Source organism: Penaeus monodon, chromosome 31 (genome assembly GCF_015228065.2).
Source record: "Penaeus monodon isolate SGIC_2016 chromosome 31, NSTDA_Pmon_1, whole genome shotgun sequence".
Lineage (NCBI taxonomy): Eukaryota > Metazoa > Arthropoda > Malacostraca > Decapoda > Penaeidae > Penaeus > Penaeus monodon.
In genome coordinates, this window is record NC_051416.1 from 23,245,184 (window position 1) to 23,246,327 (window position 1,144).

General features: G+C 42.0%; 1 protein-coding gene across 1 annotated transcript in view; it reads left to right on the top strand.

The window, feature by feature from the left end:
• The window catches only part of LOC119593112 (adenylate cyclase type 9-like), a gene marked incomplete in the record, with an annotated part of 14,714 nt that overhangs the window by 2,532 nt on the left and 11,038 nt on the right, over positions 1-1,144 (top strand). Inside the window, 1 exon segment of the mRNA XM_037942075.1 lies at positions 836-1,088. Coding sequence (XP_037798003.1) covers positions 901-1,088 — 188 coding nt within the window.

The window sequence follows — 1,144 nt, forward strand, 5'->3', positions numbered from 1 at the left end:
GCTGTCATCAGCCATGCGAAATGCCAATGCTAACATGTAGAGAATGTTGATGCAAGGCCTTAGGCTATCAAAGGGTATCAGTTATATTATTTTTTTATGTCAGAGAATCATGTTTTTTTTGGATTGGAGGAAAATAACTGCAGGAAATTAAGTAATGAGAAATTTTAAGAAATGAAGAAAATGTTTTCCTTCGTAAGTTAAGCTAAAAAAATTTCTTTTGTTAAGGAATACACCTGTACTAGGTTGAACTAGACTGAACTAGCCAGAACTAGTCTGGATTTGACTAGGCTTTCAGTGCTTGGGATGACTTGTGTGCGAGATAAGGAACAAGGACAGCGCTTGTATTTGTTTACTTGCCTTGCATAACCTTGTTTGTTGGTCTGGCCATCTCCCATTGGGGTTATGATTTTAAGGTTGTGCAAATCACCGTAATTCATAGGGGTTTTAGTTCAAAGGACGTTGGATCTTTGTATGATTATACGTACACGCATTTACATGGCCACACATACACAAGTAAACCATTTTTCTTCTTGCTTTTAATGGTCTATGAAGAGTTTGTGTAGATCAAGGTTCACTACAGGTTCACTCGGTAAAAAAAAAGAAAAATAAAGTGATTGTTGTTATATAACCAGTCAAGAAAGATAAAGACTTGTGCCATTGAGGAAAATTGTCCAATATTTGGATTTGTGGATATGTGTGTGCTCCTATGAGATAAGAAATGTACATAGCAAATTATTTTCAACATGGTGTGACATATGAGTATTTTGTGTAAGTGTGCAAAGATTCCGGCCAGCGTATCCTATCCATAACCCATGCATCTTTATCTCTGCCGCAGCTCCCTCAATGCTCTCGTAGGAAAGACGTTTGTGGTGTAAATGTGAAGTGAACTTACCCCCCAAGATGGTATCTGGGAGCGGGGGTCACAATGGAGGGGCGGCAGGTGAGGGAGGAGCCGTGTTGGAGGAGGAGGAGGCCATCAGAATCTCCCTCACCCCCCACCTCCATGCCCTCATGATGGCCTCACATCGACGCAACTCCTGCTGTCCTCTGCTCTTCGAGAGGGCTGCCGACACTTGGTGGGATCCTAGGTGAGTGTGGTTTGCTTGTGGACTTATTAGGGGGGGGAGGTTTATTGCTTTTTCTC